At 43.2% G+C, this 23,901-nt stretch overlaps 2 protein-coding genes across 4 annotated transcripts in view; one reads left to right on the top strand and one right to left on the bottom strand.

Moving 5' to 3' along the window:
* The window catches only part of DMGDH (dimethylglycine dehydrogenase), a 72,498-nt gene extending 71,226 nt beyond the window's left edge, over positions 1–1,272 (bottom strand). For 2 of the 3 annotated variants that reach the window (XM_055366965.2, XM_055366964.2), the window contains exon 1: positions 1,069–1,272. In XM_055366965.2, coding sequence (XP_055222940.1) covers positions 1,069–1,169 — 101 coding nt within the window. In that variant the 5' untranslated portion in view covers positions 1,170–1,272. The remainder of the gene's footprint in view (positions 1–1,068) is intronic. The other variant, XM_004058650.5, reaches the window with a different exon arrangement.
* Positions 1,246–22,053, top strand: BHMT2 (betaine--homocysteine S-methyltransferase 2). The gene is made up of 8 exons (XM_004058652.5): positions 1,246–1,372; positions 9,079–9,211; positions 10,976–11,067; positions 12,299–12,490; positions 14,416–14,563; positions 14,809–14,991; positions 15,248–15,476; positions 20,472–22,053. Exons 1-8 carry the CDS (start codon positions 1,340–1,342, stop codon positions 20,551–20,553), a joined length of 1,092 nt encoding a protein of 363 aa, XP_004058700.4. The 5' UTR covers positions 1,246–1,339; the 3' UTR covers positions 20,554–22,053.
* Positions 22,054–23,901: the final 1,848 nt, after the last annotated feature.

The following is a 23,901-nucleotide window of genomic DNA, read 5'->3' as shown; positions in this document are numbered from 1 at the left end:
ACTGAACCTCAGAAGTGTAAGGTCACATTCTGTGTAACAGATGGCACAGGAACTGTGAGTTGGTGGCTACTGCATTCCCAGTACTGGAGACAAACCTAGCACATCACAACACCCAGTAAATATTTGTTGAATGGATAGATGGAACTTAAAAGCAGGTCTTCTGATTCCAGAATTTCAGGTCATAGGACATAAAATAAAATTCGAATCAACTCATAATAACGTTGAGTGATGCTGATAAACAAGCCTTTCCTGGCAACCAGGAATAATCTACAAACATAAGAAGTCGAAAGATGTTCAGCATTGCTCATATTTAAATACAGACCAATCAGAACAAGAACATGCCATTTTTACCTATCAGATTTAGCAAAGATAACAAAATGGGCTATTCTGGGATCCAGGGAAGATGTGGGAAACAGACACACACTGGTGTGCCGCATGCAAACTCTTGCCACCCACTTGGAGAACGTGTTGCTGTCTTTCAATCTTTCAGATGCACGTAACCTTTTCCCTAACAAGTTCACCTTTAAAAACTGTGCTACCGACTCCCATATGTACTCAAAGATAGATGCATAAGAATTTTCACATGCACGTTATTTGCAGTAATAAACAACCAAAAACCATTTAAATGTTAATGAATAGACTAACGATAGTGTAGAATATTGACAGGATGGAAAACTATGCAGCCATTAAAAGGAACAAGGCAAGTCAGTGTGTGCTGATATGGAACAATCTCCAAGATATATTGATAATTGTAAAAAGCAAGATGTCAAAAAGCCAAAGGAAAACCTATACTGACCTGTGTTTGCCTATGCATAGACTGTCTCTGGTCAGATTCAGAAGACACTATTAACAATTGTTGACTGGCCAAGGGGATTGGGGCAGGAGAGACTTTACACGGGGAACCTTTGGATACTGTTTCACTTTATAATTAAAAGATAATTCGAGAAGATATATCAAGGCCTATTTCTTGGAGGCCAGAGCGCTCCTAACCCCTGAGCCTGCCTCAGCCTCTGGCTCCCACCCCCGCAGCCGCCCCGTCGCCTCTGAGCAGGACGGGGCCCCACTCACCCTTCCCGGCCGCAGACAGAGCGCGGGCGCCCGGGGGAGCCCAGCAGCGGGCAGCTCCGCAGCAGGAGGCCCCGCAGCAGCTGCGCGCCGGGACGGAGCATGACTAGGCCGAGGCCGAGGGCGCAGGCGCCTGCTCCGAGGCCAGCGGGCAGCCTGAGGCCGCGGGGCCGGCGGGGCGGCGGGGCGGCGGTCGGATCCTCCCCCCGGGCTGGGGGCGGGCTCCTAGACGGCCGCGCGCCCGGGAACCCGGCGCCCACAGAGCCGCGGCACCATGGCACCTGCCGGACGCCCGGGGGCCAAGAAGGTGAGTTTCGTCCTCTCGATCCTCGCGGAGCTCCTGGCCGCTGGGCTGCGAGCGACTCCGTTCACACCCCGCGTCCATCCCTAGCCAAGCCCTGAGGCCTCGGCAAAACACTTGGACGGGATGGCCCTGAGCCTCGATTTTCCCTTGTCACGGGTTGGTTAGCGTTTATGGAGCCTTTACTCGGTGCCTGGCGCTGCACAGAGTGCTGTGCTCAAGTTATCTCCTCATCTTCACAATTATCCCCATTTCACAGGTGAGGAAACTGAGGCTCGGCGAGTCAGGCGACTAGCTCAGGGTCACGGGTCCAGCCCCGCGGGGAGCGAGGATCAGAAGTCTAGCTTTCGGACTCAGGTCGCGCACACGTTTTCTTCCCTCAACCGACCCTCGCCCGCAGCTCTTTGGGCTAATCCGTCCCGGAACTCTTCGGACAGTCCCCTCGCGTTTTGGAAAAGTCAGCAGCCTGGCCAAGCAGCCTGGCCTTGCGAGTCGCCGGCTGGTCTGAAACCAGTCCTGGGCAAGGACGCCCCCAGAGCTGCGGTGCAGGGTGGAGGGTAGGTGGGATTCGCTAGCACCCCTCAACCTCCTCTCACCCGGTGGTCCCCAGCTCCTGGCCCCTTTCCTGGTCTGGTCACCAGATGTTGGCTTTATGCCCAGCCATTTCTACGTCGAGTATGTGTGGGGGTGGGAGGAAGGAGTGACTAAGCAAAATTAGGAAGGGCATGAGCTTGGACAAAGGACATCCCCAGGACCCTTCAGAGACCCCCACCCGCTCCAGCCCTGTCATTTAGAATGGGAGGAAGGGAGGAGGGGCAGTTTATGCGTGGAAATGTGCACCTCCGAGCTATTTATACTAAAAAGTTAGAAACGACTAAGATACTCTGCAATACGGGATTCTAAATAAATTAAGGTTCATCTACTTAAGTTATTAGACAGTTAAATAACTTAGTATGAGAACCAGCTAAGTGCCTTGGCAATGTTAAGTTGCAAAAGGAAATATATCACAAACTGATCCCAACCATATACAAATATTTATATACACACTGTAAGGAAGGACACAATAATGGTAATAGTTACACAAGATGTGGAATATTGGTTTAAAAAGCATGTTTTAGGATATTTTTTCAGGTTATAAAAGTAAAATGTGAGCATCGAAAGAATACAGTTAATAAAAATAATCAAAGAACATTATGCTTTTTTCTCTCAACTTTCTCTAATGCTATGTTCATCTTTACAGTTCATTTTTTTAAACGTTTTTAAAATGCCCTGTTTTTGTTCAATGTCTTTGGGGCCTCTACTGTTACAACACCAAGATTATCACACACTAATCCATGTGAATGTGTACCTGGGAGTTAAGGTGTTAATGGGAAGGAACTAATCTCACCTCTCTCCTCAGCTAGCAGGTACATTTTAAGAATTCATTTAATTGCCACAGACAAGACCTCCAATTAGGTCTTAAATCCAAAAGAGCAGTTCTGCCGGCAAATCTAGGAAAAGGGGAAGATATTTTAGACAGACTGGGTTTTTCTGATCACCTCCTACTACACAGTGAAGTTGATCCCCACTGAGTATGAATAGAGATGTCTTGAAGCCAGATCTTAAACCCGGAGGTCTTACGTAGTGATATCTGCAAAAAGGGGGCATAAATGCACCCTAGAGCTCGCTGTCAGATGCAAGGCAGGTTCACTGCCAAACTGATGGGGAGGAGGGAATGAAAATATAAACACACTGCAAAATTAATTTACAGGGTTCCTTATTTTACATGTTCCTGTCTTTATAATTTTACAGCTGACTTTAGATCGTACTAGTATAATGGTGAGGAACAACAGACACTGGGGCCTATCGAAGGGTGGAGGGTGGAAGGAGGGAGAGGATCAGGAAAAGTAACTAATGGATACTAGGCTTAATACCTGGGTGAGGAAATAACCTGTATAGCAAACCTCCAATGACGCACATTTACCTATGTAACAAACCTGCACATCCTGCACATGTACCCCTGAACTTAAAAGTAAGAAAAAAAAAAAAAACTAAAGAAGGGATCATACTGGTATAGTAATTAATTGAGGTAGTTAGAATAGCAGTGAATGAAGGGCTAAAAGATGCTCTGATCTCAAATCTTGATAACTTAGTTATTTTGCTAATGGCTATGTAGAAAAATGGCAAATTGGCCGGGCACAGTGGCTCACACCTGTAATCCTAGCACTTTGGGAGGCCGAGGCAGGCAGATCATCTAAGGTCAGGAGTTCGAGACCACACTGGACAACATGGTGAAACCCTGTCTCTACTAAAAAAATACAAAATTAGCTGGGCATGGTGGCATGCACCTATAATCCCAGCTACTTGCGAGGCTGAGGCAGGAGAATTGCTTGAACCCTGGAGGTGGAGGTTGCAGTGAGCTGAGATCGCGCTACTGCACTCCAGCCTGGGCGACAAGAGTGAAACTCTGTCTCAAAAAAAAAAAGAAAGAAAGAAAAGAAAAGAAAAATGGCAAATTTAAAATGGTGGACAAATATCCAGATAACAAATGAAAATGTCCTCCCTTTACTTGGTTTCATGAAGACAGTCAAAATATATACAATTTTCTTAAAACCTACCTAATTGTCTGCTAAAGAGTAACATTTTTTCTTCTTCAGGACAAAAATTCTAGCATATGCAACACATCTGACATTTTCAAAACAGTCCTGTTTATTTGCTAATTCTTGGCATAGTTTCTTAAGTATCTACTCGTTTTAGTTGTTATATGTGGTGGTAGGGATATAGACCAATAAGATATGTCACCTGCCCCCAAGCCTCTTACAGTCAAACTGAGGTGACAAGTAAGTAACCAGATACTGCTGTACAGGGGGATGCATGAATGAAGGATCTGTGAAGTTAAGCAGGACACAAAAGGGTTATAATCACAGGTGAGACTGGGTCAGTGAGCCTGTGCTCTGGTAGCAATGGAAGACAGTTCAGAGTAGGGCTGGAGAGAACTGGAGACCATTTCAATGCTGGAGAGAACTGGAGACCATTTCAATAATCAAATGCAGTGAGGATTGTGGGGCATTTGAGAAATGTGTAATACACTTGGCATAACCCTGTGATAGGTTGGATGTGGGAGGTGAGAAGCTAACCTACAACATCTGAATTCTGTGCCAATGTTTTCCCTCGACAATTGTTTGATTAAATTTGATTCTTTTTTTTTGTTTTCTTTTTTTTTGAGACAGAGTCTCGCTCTGTTGCCCAGGCTGGAATGCAGTGGCACAATCTCAACTCACTGTAACTTCCAACTCCCAGGTTCAAGCTATTCTCCTGCCTCGGCCTCACAAGCAGCTGGGATTACAGGCACCTGCCACCATGCCCAGTTAATTTTTGTATTTTTAGTAGAGATGGAGTTTCACCATGTTGGCCAAGCTAGTCTCAAACTCCCGACCTCAAGTGATCCGCCTGCCTCAGCCTCCCAAAGTACTGGGATTACAGGCGTGAGCCACCGCGCCTGGCCTAAATTTGATTCTTAACATGGTGAACCTAATGAAGTGTATGGGATTTTCAGGAAAAGAGTTTGTACACAGTAACTGTACCTCTGACTTTCTCTTCTGTATTCCTGTGTAGCATTTATTTGTCACATTCTGCTGTGATTATTTGTTGATTTATTGGCCTTCCCCAAAGTAGCCAGACTTTGAGCTTATGGAGGGCAGAGACCTTGTCTTATTCTGATGTTTATCCCACTTGCCCACAACTATACCTGACATGTGGAAGGTCTCAATAAACATCCAAAATTTAAGGCCTTTTTTATATTTCAAAAGTACAAATTGAAAAGAGTGAATTGCATTTGATGCAGGGAGGAGAAAGAAAGAGATGAGAATCAGTAAATATTAACATTTCTTCTGCATTCAGCTAAAATTCAGCTTTAGATATAAAATATGGAAAAATAACCAGAGTTTAGAGCTCTCTCTGCCAAAACAGTGTTTATGTTTAACATAGTTCACACAGCTGGGCTCCATTTGCCTGCCCTCCAAGTGCACAGTAAAAAGAAGATGCTGTAGGTATAGTGACCTGGTATTTACCTCTAGTTAAACCCCTTCTGATGGACCTTCTTGCACTGCAGAGGAAAGAAAACTAACCACATTGCCAGACTCCTTTGCAGCTAGGATCTGGATAAGAACTAGCATCCCCAATCAGATGCACCAGTATGAGTCTGGGAAGGTGGAAGCATAGCAAATGTGGCCATAGTGCAGCATTCCAGGGTCACGTGAGGGGCAGCTGATGTCGCTGGAGCAGGCTCCTTCTCCCTATATGATAGCTGTGTCCTGAAGCCAGCAGTTCAATAGTGGCTTCTCTTAGTTGTGGCAGAGGGTGCAGCCCCAGCCGGCCAATTCAGTTATGTTTTTCTAGGGGTCATTTCTGGAAGCCCAGTGTAAATTTTTTATGTACCCATTTCTCAATATTAAACTCCTTTCTGCTTAGCCAGAGTGGTTTGTACTTCTGCAGCTAAACCGCACATGGGGAGAAAGCTAGAATAAGCCCCCTCTCTAGTCATGCCATTCGATGGAGATTGAGAGATCATTCAAGCCATATTTGACCTCTCATGTTTGGTTCCATACTGTTAACAGGACTGTCCTGGGAGGCTCTGTGGGAAGATCCTCACATGTCTGCTTTAATTTCTGGTTGCTTTTATTAGATCCAGGATTGACCCAGGTAAGGACAAAGACTCCTGTAACCAAGATCAAATTAGCTTCCCTCTTATTCTTTATTGCCTTTATGGCCTTCCAGCCTCCTGGGAAAAGATTGAAGAAAATAATATATCAAGCAATATGGCCAAAATGTGTTTGGGATCTCTTTGTTCCTTGGTATCCAAGGAAGCTCGCTCCTGACACCTTGGGTGGGTCACTTTGTGTGGGGAGTAAGCAAAGGAGAAATAGCAGATGCCAGACACTAGAACAGAAGCAGTTTCTCTCCAAAATCTGTTCCCCCTCCTTCCGAAGGATTAGCGTTGGAGCTGGACACGTGGACATTCACTGATGATACTTCCTGGCTTCCCTTGCAGCAAGGTAGAGCCATGTGGCTAAACTCTCACGCAGGAAATGTAAATGTCAATGAGATGAGTCACTTCTAGGTCTGAGCTAAAAACTTTAGGATGAGCTTTGCCACACTGTTTCCTCATCGTTTGAGACAGAGTATGAACGTGACTCTGATCCAGTTTCCCCCATGCTGAGGAGGACAGTACCCTAGGGCTGGGTTGGCAAACGCTTTCTGTAAAGGGTCAGATAGTAATTATTTTTAGCCTTGGGGGCCATACAGTCTCAGTGGTAACTACTCAACTCTGCTACTGTAGTGGAAAAGTGGCCATTAGACAATATGTAAATCAATGGGCAGGGTTTTACCTAAGACTGTTTTTACAAAAACAGGCTATGTGCAAGATTTGGTCTGTGGGCTGTCATGTGCTGACCCCTGCCGTAGGGAATGGCAAAGCAATAAGATGAAAGGACTGTGCAATTTGGTGCACACTCTGTAAAAAAGAGTCCCCCACAAACAGTGGCTTTCCTCTTACAGAGGAAAAAGAAACTACTTTTATTTAAAGCCACTGTTGTGGGGGCCTCTTTTTTACACAGCTTAGTTTTACCCTACACCCAACACGTAGGCCAGTAAGCTGCCTCTGTACCCTGCTTGATGTCTCCCTTGGATTCAGGAACTGAGGGGGTTTATGTTGATTTCATAGAACAGATAAGACTAGTTAGAAGAGGCATCTGAGGCTTTTCTCCCTGATCCATTCATTGCTTTGTGTCCAGCTATGGGCAGGCCTGAAATGAACTGGCCTATTATCAATAAAAGGTTGCATCTTCCACTAATGCAGCCTACAAAAGAGGGATCAGGATTGCTGTGGGGGGTTGGGAGGAGTGGGTGGTTTGCATTGCTCAGGGAAGGCATCTCTGAAAAGGTGACACTTGACCAAAGACCAGAAAGCAGTGAGGGGATGACCCTGCAGGCACCTGGGGAGATGCGCTTTAGACCAAGTGAAATGGGAAAAGTTCCCTTATGCCCCTTGCAGGGTGTGTGATGGGGGCGTGGATCACTTCTTCAGCACCCCACAGCTTAAACCCCTAGGGGGAGCATGCAGGTACCCCATGGCAGCGTCTAGGGGTGAATGTTTACAGCTCCTGAAGCCCCAGTGGGTGTGTGTTACAGTGTGCTCTTTCAGCTTAGCTGTCCACTGGCAGCTTGTGTTAATCAGCTCAATTAGACCCTCTGCCTTATCGAAAGGACAGAGGGCTTTCTGTATCCCGGGGTTCTTGCCAGTGTACTGGAAAAATTGGATCACACATGGGCTTGGAGAATGAGTGCAAGGTTTTATCGAATGGTGGAAGTAGCTCTCAGCAGATGGATGGGGAGCCAGAATGGGGATGGAGTGGGAAGGCGGTCTTCCCCTGGAGTCAGGCCGCTCAGCAGCCGGACTCTCCTCTGATTACCCCTGGCCGAATTCCACGTCGTTTGTGTCATTCTGCCACCGATGGTCTGCCAGAGTCTGTGTGTTCTTCTGCCAGTGTGTTCCTCTCAACGTCCAGCTGCTTGTGTTTGTGTTTGCTAGGGTCTTGAGGTTTTTATAGGCACAGGATGGAGGTGTGGCGGGCCAGGGTGGTCTTGGAAAATGCAACATTTGGGCGCAAAGCAGGAGTGCCTATCCTCACCAGGGTCTGTGGGCACAGGCCTGAGGCCTTCCTGTATCAAAAGGAAACTGCACCCCATGGCTAACTGCTCTGAATGGAACCTTTTAAATAAGTTATGAGTGGGCTAAATAGGAAGGTGGTAAAATAGAAGGAAAAGAGAGTAGGAATTTAGAAGCTAGTCTGATTTTTTACTTACTTAGCTCTGTGATCTTGGGCAAGTCAACCATTCTGAGCCTCAGTTTCCTCATCTACACCTGAGAATAAAAACTGTCTGTCCTGCCTCACTGGCAGAGTTGCTGGGAGTGCCAAATGATAAGACACGTGTGAACACACTGCATGACTACAAAGCGTTGTGTCCACTACAGTTCTGTTCAGTGGCTGACACGAAGAAAAGTTATTTTTCTCACCTAACAAGAGGTCCAGGGGTAACAGCCCATGGCTGCTGTAGCCACCCAAGGATGTCTTAAGAAATCTGTCTCATATGGCTGTCAGATGACTGCTGTATTCCCAGGCATTATGTTGGCATTCCAGCCAGGAAGGAGGAAAATAGACAAGAGGGAAGGGAGTGGGCGTCTATGTCAGGAAAGCAAAACTTTTCCAGAAATCCTCCACCAGCTTCCATATGTGTCTCACTGGCCAGCACTGTGTCACAGGGCTGCTCCCAGAGGCAAAGGAACCTGGGAATTTTTTGAAAGTTGGGGGCATTGTCCCCGCACACAAAAACAGGGGAGAGAATGCACACTAGGTAGACAACTAGCTGTGTTGTCACAAACATGTTGAAAAGCCAAAATAACTATCGTGGAATCAGCGCTATAATTAGACTCAGATTAAATGTTATTTAAGAATAAATAGTCTCAGCCCTTTCATTGTACAAAATAGGAACCTGGATCGGCCAAAAAATATGGTATGCTCAATCTTTCTGAAATATTATTAGAGCACATGATTTTAACAAAACTACAGCTCTAAGAACATAATACCACTTTACCTAAAATTAGAAAATGCTTTTAGGAAAAAAAAAAAAAAAAAAGTAGAGCGGAGCTTAGGTGCTTTTTTTCTCTTCTTCAGGGGATTTTGGAGCGCCTGGAGAGTGGGGAGGTTGTGATTGGAGATGGCAGCTTTCTCATTACTCTGGAGAAGAGAGGCTACGTGAAGGCTGGGCTCTGGACTCCAGAGGCAGTGATAGAACACCCAGACGCAGGTTGGTGTCCACATCCCCAAGAATGTCTACCTGAGTGGTATTTTATTTAAATCTGATTGAGAGAAGATCAAGAAAAAAATAACAACTGTTTCAAAGGGGTGTTTTGCTTGCTAAGATTGCCAAGATGTGGAGATAATGGCAGTATGCAGGCGGAAGTATATGGAAGAAAATGACCTCTCTCTCTCTCATACACACACCTACACACATCACACACCCACCCATCCACACACCCACACACACTCCCACACACACACACACCCATGCACTCACACCCCTAACCCCACATCCACACACACCCCACATCCACACCCACACACACCACAAACACACATACACACCCACACAACACACTCTCACACACACACCCACACACACTCTCATACACACACACATCTGCATCTTAATGTATAGGCAGTGCTAAAATAGACATCTTAATATTTGTTCCATGAATATTTACCTTGTAGATATACAGAGTTTCCTTAAAACAGCAAAACTGTTCCTGCTTCTGATTCACCCTGCTGACAATGTACGTGGTTAAGTGTAACAGTGTTTATAGTGAGGGTGATTAATGGTAGTCACAGTGTAACAGAGCACAGACAGCCAGGTTCCAGGGTTGGGAGGGCAAGGAAGGCAACACATTTTTATATCATCCTCCTGGCTGGAAAAAAAAAAAAAAAAGAGCTAGAAGTAAAGAACTATGATGGGATTAGATAGTTACCTGAAATTAAAACTTTAATTCTCTTCTAACTCTTTTTTTTGTGTGTTTGTTCTCCTAAATTAAAGTGAGAAAATAAAGCCAAAGAATGAAATGGGTGTAAGAGAACACTAGCTGAGACTGGAACTTTTGATTCACTCTGATTTTATGTATATTCACACAGCGTATCAGATAAACCTAGGGTCCTGTCTTGGTTCTTCCACTGACCAGCTGTGTGACCTTGGACAAGTCACTTGACCTCTCCAAGGATCCATATCTTAATCTGTTTCATGGGGGCACAACATGGGCTAGGTGTGAGGACTCACAAGTTAACCCGTGTGAAGTGCCCGTATCATCAGTACGATGGCTATTATGATCGGTGCATCGGACACCCAGAGTTCTGTGGTAGAGCAGGACCAAGTTTTGTTCCTTTGGTGCTTAACAGGATGTTTTCATCTGGCCCCAGAAGAACTTGTTCTTAATGTTAAAAGACCTTTTTGCTAAACTGGGAAGAAAGTGCTGGAATAACAAGAGTAAGGATAAGGGAGGAGGGGCGAAAGTGGTGAAGGAGAGAAAGGAATGACTTTCAGATATCCAGGAAAAGCTTCCAGACTGCTTTCTGATGTTCCCAAACTGCTTGCTGCTGACTCTGATATGGGTGCCACCCACATGCATTCTGCTTTCTATGAGAAGCTCCTCACTTTACTTTAAGGGCTGCCAGTGCTGACTATAGTAGACCAGCTATGTCCTTTACAACACAGGTATAGAATAAACCTCTCTAGACCAAGAGACCAAGGGATAATTGGCCAGTCTGGCTTTAATCTCTGCATGTGACTGCACCAAGTCATTGAGGCCCATCACCAGAACAATACAAGCCTGCTCTAAACAGTACATCCTGCCTATGAATTCTACTGACCTTAATCTATACTTTTTTATTACTACTAGGTTTGAACTGAGGTATGATTGAAAGAGACGGGAGTCAGTGAGCTACTGCTGCTTTTGAAAATGATAGCTTCTGTAATATTTCTTTATTCATTTATTTCAATGTTTAAAACCCAACTACTTTGTAGTTCGTCAACTTCACATGGAATTCTTGAGAGCAGGATCAAATGTCATGCAGACTTTTACCTTTTCTGCCAGTGAGGACAATATGGAAAGCAAGGTAAACGGCAATGGCTGGGTGTGGGGGAGGGAGTCATCTATTAAAAAATAACCTCTTCATGGGAAGCTATGGAATTGATTATGTGTTACTATACTTTATTACAAAGTCCATATAAATATCTATGTATTAATTTTCACATGAAGATATATACTAAATAGGTCGGGCACAGTGGCTTACACCTGTAATCCCAGCACTCTGAGAGGCTGAGGTGGACAGACCACTTGAGCCCAGGAGTTCCAGATCAGCCTGGACAACATGGTGAAACCCTGTCTCTACTGAAAACGCAAAAATTAGCTGGGTGTGGTGGCAGGTGCCAGTAATCCCAGCTATGCGGGAGGTTGAGGCATGAGAATGGCTTGAACCTGGGAGATAGCATTGAGCCGAGATCACACCACTGCACTCCAGCCTGGGTGACAGAGCAAGACCCCATCTCAGAAAAAAACAGAAGTTAATATATACTAAATGAATTAGCTTTCTCTTCCCATTTAGGTAGAGGAGGGGTCAGGACTAGGGGTAAAATAAACCATTGGAAGGGCATGGCTGTCTTCTTGTGCTATTTTTTAGAGAGAAAGCACTTCATAGATGCTCTTTTCACCTTCTCATTTCACACTTTTCTCTTCTGGAGACAGGGAGGCCCTAAAAAACACAACACTGGAGTAGAAATGAGAAAAAATGGGTTTGATATCCAGCATTGCCACCTATTGGCTGTGTGGCTTTGTGTAAGACACCTACCTGCATTGAGCATTGGTTTTCTCTCTGTAAAATGGAGACAACAGTAGTGCTTAAATTCATAGACCTGTTGAGAAGAGTAAGTAAGACCAAGGATGTGAAAGTATTGTGAAATATTCTGCAAATGTAAAATATTAATACGTGTAAGTGTTAATGCCCATTAATTCATTCAACCAACCAACATGTACTGAGTATCTGCTACAGTCCATTCTCTATGTTAGACTCAAAGTTGATACAAAGGCATAGACCCTATCTGGAGGTGCAAGGTCAAGTATGGGAGGCAAACAAATAGTTATTAAAATCCAATGTGGTAAGTACAATAATGGAAATATAAGGTCATGGTAACAGAGGAGATTGTACCCAACTCTACTGGTCTTCTCTGCTTGCATTGAAGAGAGTGGCTTATACTCATCTTACTTGTTTATTGTCCCTATAGTTATCTTTTATATTTTACCTTCAAACTGCTAGGCTCACTATCTGAACTCTTGCTCTCTAACCTCAGTGGGAAGATGTAAATGCTGCTGCCTGTGACCTCGCCAGGGAAGTGGCTGGCAAAGGTGATGCTTTGGTAGCAGGGGGGATCTGCCAGACATCAATATACAAATACCACAAGGATGAAGCTAGAATTAAAAAACTTTTTCGACAACAGCTAGAAGTTTTCGCCTGGAAAAATGTGGACTTCTTGATTGCAGAGGTGAGGCTAGTATTGGAGGAAAAGGATTGAACCTATTTTGCAAGCATAACTGCAGAGTCTTCACATTTCATGAGGGTATTGGACAACATTCTGCCCTCATTTCTTCCATGTGGATGGTCAAAGGTTTATTTAAATGCATGGTAGTCAAGGCCAACATTCCCTCGTTGGTATGCTAGGTTCTCTTGGAGCCAAAGGACAGACCCAAGAGAGGCCTGACCATAGCCTTTTATCTTCTAAGGTCTGGGTGGCTGCAGAAGCTGACTTGGGGGACTCTACAACCTATAAGGAAGCATAGGGCACAGTGCCTCCGGGAGCACCCTCTCCAGAGGGAGAATCCACGCAGGAGGGCACTGCATGTGTGGGCTGGGGACTGAGAGAACAAGGCCTGGAAGGTGGTGGCTATCCAGGCTCGTCCAGGCCCCACCAATAATGCTCAGCACCCAGTAGTTTCCATAGCCTTCTCCATCCATGTCTTGCTCTTCTTGCCTCTCTGCTTTCACTCAAGCTATGACATGTGAGTTACATTTTGAAGAAAGAATCAGTAAGAATTGGTCATTGATTGGACATGAAGGCCCAGAACATTCTCTTTCCTCCGCTTCCAAAACGAAAGTCCTCATTCCCCATTTCCCAGCATAACTGCTACTGCCTGGGGTCATGCCTTCAACCCACAACTTTACTCCAAACAAGAGAATATCCCCTGGCTGGGCGCGGTAGCTCACACCTGTAATCCCAGCACTTTGGGAGGCCAAGGCAGGTGGATGGCATGAGGTCAGGAATTCGAGACTAGCCTGGTGAACAAGGTGAAAGCCCATCTCTACTAAAAATACAAAAATTAGCTGGGCATGTTGGTGGGAGCCTGTAGTCCCAACTACTCAGGAGGCTGAGGCAGGAGAATGGCTTGAACCTGGGAGGCGGAGGTTGCAGTGAGCCAAGATAGGGCACCACTGCACTCCAGCCTGGGCGACAGAATGATACTCTGTCTCGATAGAGAGAGAGAGAATAGCCCCCACCATTATTCCCCCTAGTGACCCCACTGAACTCTACTGAAAACCTTGCCTCATCCACCTGCCCACGCCTGGCCAACCCCACTGGGAACAGTCATCTGCAGGGACAAGCACAAATTCCACCCTCTGTGCTTTCCAGATGGATGATGACACCACTCTGTTTGTTTAAGAACCCGTCTTTTGATTCTCTCATAATTCCTCACACTGCTTCTGCAGAATTTGTTTCTAACTCAAGAGGGAAGAAACAGGAAGATTTCTGGCTTTTCTTTAGTTGCCTTAAGGTCAGCTTTTCAGCTGGGCACTGAAGGGGCTTCCTGGGAAGCACCCAAGAAAATGACATGGGTTTACCAGACAAGATGTCCTGTCCACCACTGGCAAAGACAGGGAGTAGCTATTTCTCCTATGCTGTGCCTCAATCTTCTCATCCGGGGAAATGGTACTTCCCTTCCTACTTTATGGAGCACTTATGAATATCTAACTAGAAGTGAATATAAAAGCTCTTTGAAGTATAACACATGATAAGCTACTCATTGTTTCAGAGATTACCCCAGTTTTATAAGAGATGAATCTAAAATTTATTAGCAAAACTTTTCCTCCTTCAAAATTACAAAATTATGATTTTAAATACTCAATTACTTTGAAAACCTCTGGGTGTGTTTTCTTCTTTTTTACTAATAGGCATCATCTCACTGAATCAATGATCCCTGAATGAAAAACTATATGTTATTGTTATAGGAATGAAAATGTTTACTCAGAAAGGTATTCTTTTGTCAGTCTGATAGACACACATTCCTTAGCAAGTTTTATTATGCATGTTTATATTCTATTTGGTAATTTTTATAACTGTTTTGCTATATTTACCTTTACCATTCAAAATCTGCTTTATGTTTGGACCAATAGAAAAAGTGACATTTCTCTTAGTATTTTGAGCATGTTGAAGAAGCTGTGTGGGCTGTGGAAGTCTTAAAAGAATCAGATAGACCCGTGGCAGTTACCATGTGCATAGGCCCAGAGGGAGACATGCATGATATAACCCCCGGAGAATGTGCTGTGAGGCTGGTGAAGGCAGGTAATTTGGACCCATACAGTGATACACAGCTCAGTTGTTGCTTACGAAATTTAACAAAGTGTGCTTGATATTGTGAGAGCAGTTTGGAAATAGAAGAATGAACTCCAATCAGTTTTCTTATCTGTAAATTGTGGGAGGTGGAGGGGAATGGCTAACCTCTAAGGTACCTTCCAACTATTAAAAAAAAAAAAAACAAATAAATAAATAAATAAATAATAAAATATAAGTGTTATTTCTTTGCACAGGGGCTTCCATCGTTGGCGTGAACTGCCGCTTTGGGCCCGACACCAGCTTGAAGACGATGGAGCTCATGAAGGAAGGTCTTGAGTGGGCAGGGCTGAAAGCACACCTCATGGTGCAGCCCCTGGGGTTCCACACGCCTGACTGTGGCAAAGAGGGGTTTGTGGATCTCCCAGAATATCCCTTTGGTAAGCTCAGGTGCATAGTAGAGGTCCTTGTATTTCTCGTTGTGACAAAATCCAAATGGCTATAATAAATTGTGGCCCAGTTTTACAATAAGAGACTGCATATGACAAAACATTCAGAGTTAACCAAAAATGAGCTATCAGAAGAATGCATCATCTAAAGTTTATAGTTTTTTTAATTGGAAAAACTGCTCATTAGAGCATCCATCATTTGAAAATGAGAACAGTAACAGAAATGCTGTTAACTATTGTGATTCAGGACTGGAGTCCAGAGTTGCCACCAGATGGGATATTCAAAAATACGCCAGAGAGGCCTACAACCTGGGGGTCAGGTACATTGGTGGGTGCTGTGGATTTGAGCCCTACCACATCAGGGCAATTGCAGAGGAGCTGGCCCCAGAAAGGGGCTTTTTGCCACCAGCTTCAGAAAAACACGGCAGCTGGGGAAGTGGTTTGGACATGCACACCAAACCCTGGATTAGAGCAAGGTAAGCATTTTTAAATTAACATTCTTATTATTTTCCTTTAATCTCATTTTATTTATTGTTGTAAGTGTCATGCATGCACATGACAAAAAATATAGAAATGTATAAAGTGAAAAGTAAAAATTATCCCCTTCCTGATACCAGCTCCATTCCCAAAATTGTCTTTAGTCCATTCAGGCTGTTAGAACAATACCATAAACTGGGTGGCTTATACACAACAGAAATTTCTTTCTCAGTTCTGGAGACTGCAAGTCCAAGATCAAGGTGTCAGCAGATTCAATTTCTGGTGAAGGCCTTAGAGATGATAAAGGCCATCTATAAGGAGGCAGGCATTCCTTATAGATGATACCTTCTTTCTGTGTCCTCACATGGTAGATGGGGCACCACAGCTCCCTGGGGCCTCTTGTCTTTTTTGTTTGTTTGTTTGTTTGTGTGTTTGTTTCTGAGATGGAGTCTGGCTCTGTTGGCCAGGCTGCAGTGCAATGGCACAATCTAGGTTCACTGCAACCTCTGCCCCCCAGGTTCAAGTAATTCTGCCTCAGCCTCCCGAGTAGCTGGGATTACAGGCACCTACCACCACATCCGGCTAATTTTTGTATTTTTAGTAGAGACGGGGTTTCACTATGTTACCCAGGCTGGTCTTGAACTCCTGACCTCGTAATCCGCCTGCCTCGGCCTCCCAAAGTTAGAGTGGGGCCTCTTTTCTAAGGGCACTAGTCCCATTCATCAGGGATGCATCCTCATGACCCGATCACCTCCCAGTGGCTCCACCTCCTAATATCATCACGCTGGTGACTAGGTTTCAACATGTGCATTGTGGGGACACAGACAATCAGACCATGGCACAGAGGAAACCTGTTTGTCATTTGTGTTTTGAAATCTCAAACCTCTATTTCTTTTGTCATCAGTTTTAAGTGGTAACTATTGATAACCCTTTATGAAAGCTGAGGGATTTAAATCACATAGTCTTCCCCTTTTCCCCGTTCTCCTTTTTGCAGTTTTGATTCTTTACACTTTTATTTCTTCTGTTGGATATCTTTTTAAGTTAAAATTATATATTTAACCACCTGTTTCTTAGTTCATCAATATAAGGCAGGAATCTCTTGACTCCACTCTCTGTAAAATAAGAGTAGATTCCCCTCTGCTTCTTTCCACCTTCCCTCTCTCATCTACCCCTTGGTGTCTTTAAGTTTTACCATCCTTTACTATCATCAAGGTTTATAACCATTTTGTTCTATTCTATAGTTATAATTGTCTTCCAAGCTTTCTCTGTAGGTTGATCCTAAAAATATAAAATCAGTGAATAACATTTACAATATTATTATAATTGTTATATTAAACAAGCAGGACTCATGAGACATAATTAGAATTCACTTGTATTTTTGTCTCCCTCTATCCCTTTAAACCTACTCAATGAATTCCATCGTTTGTTCCTATTTGAAAATACTGACAAGCTCTAGAACTTCTCTGGGTGCTCTTAGGCAATGGAAAGTTCCATAATCACTTTATTTCACAGATAGTCTCAGTTCAGTAATTAAAAGTGTTTAGGACTGGGCACAGTGGCTCATGCCTGTAATCCCAGCACTTTGGGAGGCCGAGGCTGGTGGATCACCTGAGGTCAGCAGTTCAAGACCAGCCTGGCCAACATGGCAAAACTTCATCTCTACTAAAAATACAAAAGTTAGCCTGGCGTGGTGGCGGGAGCCTATAATCCCAACTACTCGGGAGGCTGAGGCAGGAGAATCGCTTGAATCCAGTGGGGTGGAGGTTGCAGTGAGCCAAGATTGTGCCACTTAACTCTAGCCTGGGCGATAGAGTGAAACTCCATTTCAAAATGAACAAACAAAAAAAACCCAAAAATAAAAAATAAATAAAAGTGTTCAGGTTCATGTCAAATCAAAACTCAGAGCATGTTTGAAACTTGAAGCTTCTCCCTTTGTCCAGCAACAGCCTTCCACAGACAAGAAACCAGGAGAGGCCAGCGTGCTGCTTCTCTTTCTCTGTTATGCTCCCAACCTTCCCTTCCCATCTTGCTACCATGGTTTCTGGCCTCCTCAGATTCAAAGTAAGAAGAGAGAGGATGGATAAAGGAGTAAGACTGTTGTTGCTTGCCTGGCACCCTGATAGGAAGCCGGCATCCTCTGACCCTGGCAAATCTTTGTGAGCACGCTCATGGGTCTTCAGAGGCTCCCACTGGAAACTTTTGTCTGTATTTCTCATGCCACAGGCATTTTTCTGACTGTGACTTCTGCCTCAGACAGTGGCTTTTTCAACCAGGTCACTCCAGATATACTCTGATTTGGGGGTCCTATTGTCCTCCCCAGTAATTCTCTTGGGCCAGATTTTAGATAGTTCAGGCTGGCTCTCTCACTCTCATTAGGCTCAAAACAGCTTTCACCCTTTCTGCAGACAAGCCATGAGAGTGTGGTCTGACCCCAATTTAACAGCACCCCTTTTGCCCACAAGCAAAGTAGCTGGCCCATTGTTCTCTTGTGGTCCAGATTTTCCAGGGGAGAGTCAAGTGAGTCATCTGGCTGGTTCATGGCCACCTCCTTTTAACTTCTGTGCAGTGTCTGTCTTGCAACTCCCCTTGATACCTAAAATCCATCATGCCTTGGTGTTTCCAGTCAAACTTCCAATCTAATACTCTGTTGCAGGAATAATAGAAAATTGTTGCATTTAGAAAAACGTTCACTGCAGAACAAAGTAGTATGCATGGGACCATGGATAAAGAGAAATAATCCTATTTACAAAACTTGAGCTACTTTGTGGAGAATGTTCCAAGCATCAAGGTCAAATGAATTTTCTTCTCTTGCATTCCCGTGGATATATTGTCCAAATCCATGCCATATTTCAATTTGCTTCATACTTGGTCTGACTTTCTTTGTATAGCCTTTGGTTTTCCAGGGATTTCTGATTAACTTCCTTTTCCATTGTTGAAAGAAAAATAACAGGGCTTCACTTTCCCTGAGGTCTTATAATTTCTAAATTTTATTGTTTGTTACAGTAAATCACTTTATTATTGAAGGCATTTTTCTTGGGGCCCCAAGAAAATTACTGTTCTATTATGGATAATTGTATTTCACACACACACACTCATACTCTGTCTCTCTCTATCTCTCCATATAGATAGACAATCTTTTGTGTATGTATGTGTGTGTGTGTATATATATATATATACACATATGTGTGTATATATATATACATATGTGTGTATATATATATATACATATGTGTGTGTATATATATATATACGTATGTGTGTATATCTGTTGATATAATTCCATCCCCCTTCCATCTTCTAGAACTAGTCACAATCTCTGCTGTCTTCTCTCTGTTCAGTACTCTCATGTACTTCACCCATTTTGTGCTTATTTATTCATTTCAGTGGGATTTGAAAGTCTTCATTTTTGAACTGGAAAAACTTGCCTAATGCAAATTTACTTAGGTTGTAAAAGTAGGCAAGAATCACTTAGCCAAAACTTTCCTCTAGGAGATATGGATATTTACCAGAGAAGATGGTTTGTATATGTGTCATACTTTTTAAAAAGTATTAAATATAAATATAATTAAAAGGTGAGGAAAACATACTTTGGTGATGATTAAAATAGTTTAAATGAGTAGTTTATTTAATTATCATCTGCTAGGAATCCTTAAAATTCATTAGCTATTAGAATTAAAACATTATTCTATAGACCAAAGCAAGAAGACACCCTTTGTACCCTGACTCCCAAACCTACTGATATTCACAGAAATTTATGATTACACAATAAACACTAGATTTCTGATATCTCATCATCCAAAAATATTGATTTATTCATTGTTTTGTAAGTGAAGTGGAAAAAACGATAAAAATATATTTATCAGAAAGGGCTGCGACCAGGGACCTTTGTTCTCTTCTTCCTTTGTCTAACAACAAGAAACAAATATTGGTAAAGTAATTTGTATTATTTTCTTAGTTACTTTTTGGAGAATTATACTTTGACTCATTACATTAAAAACTGTTCTCGTGGCCGGGCGCGGTGGCTCACGCCTGTAATCCCAGCACTTTGGGAGGCCGAGGCAGGTGGATCATGAGGTCAGGAGATCGAGACCATCCTGGCTAACACGGTGAAACCCCGTCTCTACTAAAAATACTAAAAATTAGCCGGGCGTGGTGGCGGGCGCCTGTAGTCCCAGCTACTCGGGAGGCTGAGGCAGGAGAATGGCGTGAACCCAGGAGGCGGAGCTTGCAGTGAGCCGAGATCGCGCCACTGCACTCCAGCCTGGGCGACAGAGCGAGACTCCGCCTCAAAAAAAAAAAAAAAAAAAAAAACTGTTCTCGTATTCTTCTCATTACATAAAAATATTGATAGAGTTAGAAGGACTCTGTTAGAAATTTCAGAATAAATATAATTCATAAAAGTATGTGAAATTTAAGGCTGGGCATGGTGGCTTACACCTGTAATCCCAGTACTTTGGGAGGCCAAGGCAGACGGATCACTGGAGCTCAGGAGTTTGAGACTAGCCTGGGCAACATGGGGAGACCCTGTCTCTACTAAAAATACAAAAATTAGCCTGGTGTGGTGGTGCACGCCAGTAGTCCCAGCTACCTGGGGGGCTGAGGCAGGAGGATTGCTTGAATCCAGGAGGTCTAGGCTGCAGTGAGCCAAGATTGTGCCACTGCACTCCAGCCTGGGCAACAGAGCAAGACCCTGTCTCAAAATAAAAAGTATATGAAATTGAAATACGTTGTCTTTTTCTGAAAGGTGGTATGAAACCTAATGATTGTTATTGAAATGTAAGAAAGGCCCCTGGCATTAATGGATATGGACGCAGTTTTCCGTCTGTATGTTAAAACAAAAGTTCTGCTTTAGCCTGATTATCCACCAAGTTTTGACTATGTGTGTGTGTGTGTGTGTGTGGTTATATACATATACATACATATATACATATATGACATATTGGACTTATAGGTAAGACTTTTAATTAATTAATTATGTATATATTGAAACACAGGGCTCGAAGGGAGTATTGGGAGAATCTGCTGCCAGCTTCAGGCAGACCTTTCTGTCCTTCGCTGTCAAAGCCAGACTTCTAAGGAGTAGTGAAAGAAAACCCTGAAATAATAGAACAGGAAAAAGTTGCCCTCAAGCCTGACCTGGAACCTTTCCTCGCCTTCATCCTCACCATGCCCTGCTATCTCCAGCTGCTGAGCAGCCGAGGTGCTGCAGCCCCTTCCCTTCCAGCCCACAAGTGTGTGCATATTGAGCTCCTGCTGTGGTTAAGCACTGCAACAGACTCTACCAGAGATGCAAAGAGAAGCGAGAGAGGCACCTTGTTCTCCAAGAACTTACTGTCCAATAATGCTGTGGTGCATTCCTTTGAAGATCATGAAGAATAGCCAAACTTGTCTTTGAGGGTGAATTTGACACTTTAAAATAATCAGAAGTCACTGAGACCCAAAGCTAGTGAATAATTCAAGTGACTAAGCTAGATACTTGAGGATGATAGAGCAACACTAAACTAAAGCAATGAGTCTGCTTTTTTTAATGATTTATACAATGACTCCAAAGGCAATCCCAAAGAAAAGATGTAAAGAATGTTTTGAGCAATGGTAGCATTATTGAAATAAATGTTTAACTATCCAAAGTGATTACTTTCAAAGATGATTTTTACTTAAAGATATTAGGTCTGGCCAGGCGAAGTGACTCACACCTGCAATCCCAGCACTTTGAGAGGCCGAAGCGGGCGGATCACCTGAGGTCAGCAGTTCAAGACCAGCCTGACCAACATAGTGAAACCGTGTCTCTACCAAAATACAAAAATTAGCCGGGCATGATGGCAGGTGCCTGTAATCCCAGCTACTCAGGAGGCTGAGGCAGGAGAATCGCTTGAACCCAGGAGGCGGAGCTTGCAGTGAGCCGAGATCAGGCCATTGCACTTCAGCCTGGGTGACAGAGTGAGACTCCATCTCAAAAAAAAAAAAAAAAGATATTAGGTCCTAGAATTTTTAAAATGTGTCTTCATAATCATAGGTAGCTAGGTTATAAACTATTTAAAGACAAGATCACGTGATAAGCTTATAATCTTCTCATAATTCCCCTTACTTAGCATTGTGTTAGACATACTAATAGGTGCACAGTGAAATACTTATTGTTGATTGTTTAAAAATAAAGTTTTAGAAAACCTTTTCAAAAGTCAGAGTTTAGGCCAGGGGCACGGGCTGACACCTATAATCCCAGCACTTTGGGAGGCCAGGGCGGGCAGATCACTTGAGGTCAAGAGTTCAAGGCCAGCCTGGCCAACATGGCAAAACCCCATCTCTACTAAATAAAATACAAAAATTATCCAGGCATGGTGGTGCATGCCTGCAATCCCAGCTACTTGGAGGCTGAGGCATGAGAATTGCTTGAACCTGGGAGGCGGAGGTTGCAGTGAGCTGAGATCGCCCCACTGCAATCCAGCCTGGGAGACAGAATTCGAATCTATTTTGGTCTAATATTTTCTTATGTTTGTGTTATTTCATGTGTGCCAGTTTCTCTTTTTTTCACAACAATTTATCAATTTGTGGCAATAAAATTAAAAATGATTTACCTTTTATAGTGTTTGAATGTCGAAAATGTCATGAACATTCTTTGGAATAATACTAGCAAATATTTATTACTCACTATGTTGCAGGCTTTGTTCTAAAGATGATCTCATCTACATATACCCCCCAACAGGGATTCAAAATTAGATAGTGTTTAACACAGTAGTTTACAGGTAAGGAAACTGAAGTTTAATGAGGCTAGGTAACTTGCCTGAGGTCACACAATTAATAAAAGTGAAATTAGTAAATTTGGATTTGAACCCATGGGGCTGGCTCTAGAATCCATGCCCTTAGCTACTGCACTACACGGCATCTGTCATGCACACAGCTGCTGCTTTTTGTCAAAAATCTATCCAAATTTTTCTGTCTCTGGATTCAAAGTATTTTTTATCAACTTTCCTTATTATGAATTAACTCTTCAAACCTGCCATGACTGTTTCTGTAATGTTGACAACCTGGAATTTATTTGATATAGCCACTTTACCCATAATACACAACCCCACCCTGCTGGAAATTAGAAAGTGAATCATTTACTATTATCTCAAGGCCTTTGGGGTCCTTAAAGGTGACTAATCCAAACCACCAATTAAATACCTGAATATCCTCGCCAGCATCTTCATCAGGACCATCCAGTCCCTGTTTGAATCCCTTAAATAGTAATTCACTACCTCTCGAGATCACTTACTCCTTTTTAAGAAACACTTCATTCTCTGGAAAGTTATTCCATGTATTAACTAGAAATCTATTTATTAATGACCCTCACCTGCAGACTTGGAGCACCTATAGTGCAAATTTATAATTTCTTCCATATAACTCTTTGAAATTTAAAGATAGCTCTATGGCTTTCCTATACTTATTTGTCCTCATTTCCTTCAACTAAAAGGCATAGGCTAAGATGTGCTTTGTCAAATCTACCTGTGTGACATTGTACAGTTACTTAAGCTTTATGCCTTAATTTCCTCATCTGTAAAATGAGGGTAAAATAGAACCATCCTTATTAGGGTGCTATGAGGATTAAATGAGATAAGTTTCTTAGAAACAGTGCATGTCGTATAATAGGCATTCATTGCACATCATATAGTATAATATAATTATGTTGACTTGGTTTCCAATCCCCTCATCCTCATGGTGACTCTCTTCTGGGAACACTCTGGTACCAAAGCCTCTGCTTATTTTTAGTATGTAGTCCTGAACACCACATTCCAGGGGAGGACTGTTTACACAATATCTCCTGCTTGCTTCATAGATTTTGTGGAGAGGGCAGTGCAGGACATCATGAGAATAGCAAGAGTGAAGAAGGTACATCAGGAGGGAGAGATGTCTCCACGCCGAATCCCTTCCTTGGGTATGCACCAACAAAGGCTTTTATCTAGTTACTGTACAGTTTAGGTGTGCTAAACTGTATAGGAGTTTGAGACCAGCCTGGGTGACATGGCAAAACTCTGTCTCTACAAAAAAATACAAAAATTAGCTGGGCATGGTGGTGCATGCCTATAGTCTCAGCTAGTCAAGAGGCTGAGGCTTGAGCCCAGGAGGTCGAAGCTGCAGTGAGCTGTGATCACACCACTGCACTCCTGCCCGGGTGACAGAGCAAGACCTTGTCTCAAAAAAAAAAAATAAAATAAAATAAAATAAAATAAAATAAAAATAAAAATTAAGAAAGAAAAAAAGATAAATTTTACCATATAAAAACTTTAAATGTATGAACACTCACACAAAAATACTCTAAACAAAGGCAAAGGCAAATAGGAAAACTGTGTAACAGAGGTCAGAAACCACTCTTCCAGTAAAGGGGTCTTGAGCTGCTTTTGTTCAAACCTCCCCGAACCCAAACAGATGTTGTGAGGGGGGCTCACC

This window comes from Gorilla gorilla, chromosome 19 (assembly GCF_029281585.2).
Source record: "Gorilla gorilla gorilla isolate KB3781 chromosome 19, NHGRI_mGorGor1-v2.1_pri, whole genome shotgun sequence".
Lineage (NCBI taxonomy): Eukaryota > Metazoa > Chordata > Mammalia > Primates > Hominidae > Gorilla > Gorilla gorilla.
Note: the sequence above shows the minus strand (reverse complement) of the source record. Positions and strands in the feature narration are given on the sequence as shown.

Excerpts from the sequence above, each read along its gene's own strand:
- BHMT2 (XM_004058652.5), top strand. The coding sequence starts at position 1,340 with ATGGCACCTGCCGGACGCCCGGGGGCCAAGAAG. Across the intron at positions 11,068-12,298 it reads AGGACAATATGGAAAGCAAG|TGGGAAGATGTAAATGCTGC; the intron begins GTAAACGGCAAT and ends CTCTAACCTCAG. Across the intron at positions 14,564-14,808 it reads TGTGAGGCTGGTGAAGGCAG|GGGCTTCCATCGTTGGCGTG; the intron begins GTAATTTGGACC and ends TTCTTTGCACAG.